Source organism: Pinus tabuliformis, chromosome 6, assembly GCF_031772625.1.
Source record: "Pinus tabuliformis cultivar Carrire ecotype Pingquan chromosome 6, CPIR1, whole genome shotgun sequence".
Lineage (NCBI taxonomy): Eukaryota > Viridiplantae > Streptophyta > Pinopsida > Pinales > Pinaceae > Pinus > Pinus tabuliformis.
This window is the reverse complement of record NC_142292.1, coordinates 392,678,057-392,682,869: the sequence shown is the minus strand read 5'-3', so window position 1 is coordinate 392,682,869 and position 4,813 is coordinate 392,678,057. Positions and strand designations below refer to the sequence as shown.

At 38.0% G+C, this 4,813-nt stretch overlaps 1 protein-coding gene across 1 annotated transcript; it reads right to left on the bottom strand.

Moving 5' to 3' along the window:
- Positions 1 to 1,703: 1,703 nt before the first annotated feature.
- On the bottom strand, positions 1,704 to 4,601 carry LOC149258971 (putative disease resistance protein At5g63020). The gene has a single exon (XM_089444074.1). The coding sequence runs from the start codon at positions 4,599 to 4,601 to the stop codon at positions 1,704 to 1,706; it is 2,898 nt and encodes a 965-aa protein (XP_089300200.1).
- Positions 4,602 to 4,813: the final 212 nt, after the last annotated feature.

Here is a 4,813-nt window from a genome sequence, read left to right as displayed (position 1 = left end):
TGTTAATAACATGTGCACACTTTTAAGAACATGCATGCGTTCCTAACATATGCATTTTTATCATTTAGAGTAAACTCTATTTAGAACTCAATATGGAGGTGGGTATGGTGAGTGTATGGAGGCTCGATAAGGGTCATAGCCATTCAAATATGAATGTTTGGCCATTCTTGGAATTTGCGTGTATTCATGATTTTCACAATGAACATGCATTCTTGTTGTAGCAATTTTGAGAACGAGGTATGTGTAGTTGCCCTAATATTCCCTTCTATATTACCTTATTGTTGATTCTGATTGAACAATTCTTTGTGGAAGTTTCTCAAATTGGAACTTCAATAGTGGTTGGGGTGAGTATATATCTACTAATGTTTAATTTTTTATTTTTTTAAACATAAATGTTTAATTTTGAATTATCAATGGGAATTATTCATCTATATAAGGAGTTATATTCATGAATGGACTTTGCAAACACAATATTATATATCTTGAACTAATTGTATTGTATTTCCCTTCTCCATATTGTGATTATTGTAGATGTTGTTAATAATGTTCTTGTTGTTAACATCTTCTTGTGAATTGAAATCTCATTCTTTGTTGTTTCTTAAAGTTTCCTGGTGAAGTCAGCAACTTTTGTTTGTTATTATTGGTTTAACCTTTTCTTGTTGTTTGGATTGCTTGATGCAAATTATAAGGCTACATGCAAAGAATCATCTATGCATGATCAACATTTTAGAGCTTATAGTACACACTATGCAAAATGCAAGTGTGTTCCCCTTGGGACATATGGAAATATATATTGTTATGCCAATTTGTAAATGCATGGAAGAACAATAAATGCTCTTATACATAAATATATATGCATTGTTAATATATAACTATTCGGTTGTTGAGCTTTGAGATACTAATTATTGGTGTACGCATATAAAAATATAAATATGATGCTAACTTTAAGCTTTGTGAGATTTGATTAGTTTCCATTCATTTATGTCTTAATAATTCACAGAGATATTGCTAAAACTTGGCTATGTGTTGCAATATATACAAATCGTATATTAAAGGGTGAAATGTTCTTTATATTTCTCTGTAAGGTGTACTGTACCTTAAGACGAGAGAAATTCTTAATATTATTTTTCACTTGCACAATAATGCATTATGTGATTATATAATTTTTATGATCATAATAAGTATCTCACTTACAAGGACCTTTTTGATTCGTTTCATACTTTTTATTTGTATCATCATTTTCTTCTTCTTAAAGCATGATTTGTAGGTTAATATAAAATGTAATCAGTCAAGTGATTTTTTTGAAGTTGCCAAAAATATTGCACATTCACTTTGAAGGACATAACTTCACGTGTGTTTTAGTTATGTATTGTTTGTTTTCTAGATATTGGTGTCTTAATTTATTTGTACTATGTAAAGAATTAATGTGGGATGATTGTGTACAAAGATCAAACTACATATAAAAGTATATTTTATGTTGTAATATTATTTTGAATGGAAAAAAAAAATTGTTGATTAAAATGATTTTATTATTTTCAATTATTGCTTACCACACTGTGTTATGTTAGAAGCTATAAAATGTATAATACATTCTAGCACAAAGCATTTTAAGGGTGCTACTTTACACTATCAAACACATTTTTTTTGTATATACAAAATTGATCATAAATACAAATTACAGATCTTGATCATGGAAATATTGATCATAGAGGTCTATAAAGATCTCTTAGGAAAAGCCAAAGCTCATTACTCCAAAATTCACCATAGCTCCAACCTTCTAAGGAATCTCCTACTTGAATATACTTTTGTATAATTTCTTCACTATCTATCATAGACATTGTTACCACTTCTACATTTGAGTCTACTAGCTTGATTCTTTGTAGATTCTCTAATACCATTGAACAACCAAACACCATTACTTTTTGAAGTGTTTTGAGATTCAAATAACTTTCTGGCAATGTGTGTAATGCTTCACATCTCATCATGGTAAATACTTTGAGCATAGGCATTGCCCCATCTTCTATTAATGGTAACTGCTGTAGTTCAGTTAAATAAACTAATGAAAATATTTCTAATAAAGAAAATGCTCCAATCTTACCAAACTCTTTAGGAAATTTCCTTAACTTTTCGCAATTAAAAATATCTAATCTCTTCAAACTCCTGAGCTTGTGCAAATCTGGAAGGTCTTCTAACGTAGAACAATTCCACAATTGAAGATGCATCAAATTGTGAAATTCGGAAAACTTACTTTGCATCTTAACCACGTGGGAGCACTCTAAAGTGAACCTTCTCAACTTTGACATTTTGAATATGTCGGCAGGTAACTCTGTCATCGATGTCAGCTGCAACGCCAGGGTCTCCATTTGAACCATGCTCCCCAATGTCCCTTCACTGACTGTTTCCTCGTTGTTTGGTACCTGTAACACTTTTAGTTGTGTTAGAGTACTCAAATCCGCAATGGAAGCCACTTTTTTCCATCTCCTCTTTTTATCACGTGTTGCCCAAACGTTACTGCAGTATCTCATGTCCAATCGCTGCAAAGAGGTAAGTCCTGAGAAGCTACTAGGCAAACATTGCAAATCACCACACTTATAAATGTTCAGAACCATCAGGCATCTCAACCTGTCGATGTCAGATGGTAATTCTGTGATGCCAGATGCCCCAAGATCAAGGATTTGCAGGTTTGGGAGAGCTGTGAGAGATGCAGGTAGCCTTTTGATTGGCAGGCCATGTAAGCTGAGGCATGCTAGTTGTTTTAAACACCCCACACTCTCTGGCAATGACTGTACTGACGTCCAATCCAAGTTAAGAACCTTGAGAGAAATCATACTCCCAATCACCTTTCTTGGAATTTCTGTTAATAAATGGTTCCCCCGCATCAACAGTGCACAGATTTTTGGATCTCTCCATGATTCAGGAAGCGAACTCAATTGATTGCGGCTCAACAAAATCCGAGTGCGGCCTGAACACTCATTTTGATTAAACACCTTCAAATGCTTACCTGTGCGGCAGTCAAAGTTTTCTTCCATCTCAGCAATGTGTATGCCCAAACCACGGATGACGTCATGCACCCTCACACAGATGACGCGCCCATCGATGTCTCTGAGCATGGGTTCCACCAAATACCGATCTGCTAAAACCTTCACATAAATTCTTCCGATCTCGAATGGGTCTTCGTGGCCAGGCTGATCTTGCACCTTCTTTCTTGCAAGCAGACCTTCTCCCAGCCACAATGGAATCAACTGACCCTCTACATGAAGAATTTGGTCCTCTAAGAAGGCAGCAGCTAAGTAGAGAAAGCACAATTGCAGATTGACGTCGCCGAGAGAGTCGTAACTCCACCTTAAGCGATCATACAGATCCGCATGTTGTTGGCTCTGGACTGCCAATTCCCATTCCCGCGCATCAGTGATGCCTGCCATTGACCTCCCTATTACTTTGATCGCAAGGGGAAGCCCTCCACATTTGGCGCACACAAGCCTGGCCGTTTTGTCGTCAATGTTTGCAGGGACATTTCCATCATTATGTGGAAAAGCGTGATAAGCAAACAATTCCCAGCTCTTTTCTTCTACCAGATCTGTCATTGCTATCAAAGACTTCTCTGAAACTCCCATCTCCAGCAGTGCTCTCTGATCCCTTGAACTCACAACAATGTTGGAGTGGGAGTGATGGATGAGCAGGGCCACACCTAATTCCTCCAGCAGTGTCCCACCGTCTCCCCAGACATCATCTAAGAAGAGGGAAAACCTTTTCCCCTGCATTCTCTGGTTCAACCAGACTTTAACATCCTCTTCCATCATATTTTGAGGCAAATCTACCTTTTCTTGAATTGTGATTTGTCTACAAAGATCATTCCTAAGGCTTGCAAAGGAAGGAGACTGTGAAACAGTCAGCCAAAGCAACAAACCATCGTTAAAGAAATTCCTCACCTTTGGGCAGCCGAAGAGTCTCTTTAGAAGAAGAGTTTTTCCGGATCCACCTTTCCCAACAACACCAATGCGGGAAAGAGACTTGACATCTGCATTGATCAACCACCCCTCCAGAGTTGTAAATGCTTTCTCTTGTCCGACTACAAGGGGTTCCCTGATTAAGAAGCCGCCCGCAGGTGGAGCAAGACCTTCAGAGACGGTTGTAGAAGTGCTGCTTGAAGCTGCGCCGCTTTCTCTCCGAATGGCCATCCGCATCTGCTGCTGTAGTTGGACTAAGGGAGCATATTTGAGATGTTTTTCAATGTCTGAAATCAAACTAGTGATCCTCCTGCTAGTTTGATAGCGAGAAATTACATCACACTTTGGTATAATTGAGCACTTTTGCACTATTGCTAGTGCTTGCTGGAGAAGCGCGTGCAAGTTTGAAACCCATGTATTAATGGCTGAAACATTAATATCACTTCCAGCAGTGGAATTTCCCCCCCTCCTATTTAATTCCAGACGGCATTGATGGATATCCGTCACCATGGGCTCGATTGTGGTAACCACATCTCTCAGAGACTCCAACTCTTTCTTGCAGCTGACTGCAATGCCAACGTGGTGAAGAATCTGGCTGACTGCCATGTCAATGCCGACACCGATAAATCCAGAGAGGAAACCAGGATCAGCCATGATATGATTTTGTCACAGCAGTAATATATCGAATCCCTCTTATAACACAACAGAAGCAGTGACAGAGGGCTGAATATATATTTGAAAATCTGAAAGCTAAAAAAACTTTGGTAACGAAAGCCTTGAGCCTGTGAGGAAGGCAGCAGAAATTGGAACACTAACTCCAATTAGAGCAGTAATTCGAAAGCATTCATAAATGGTATGCTGTGAGG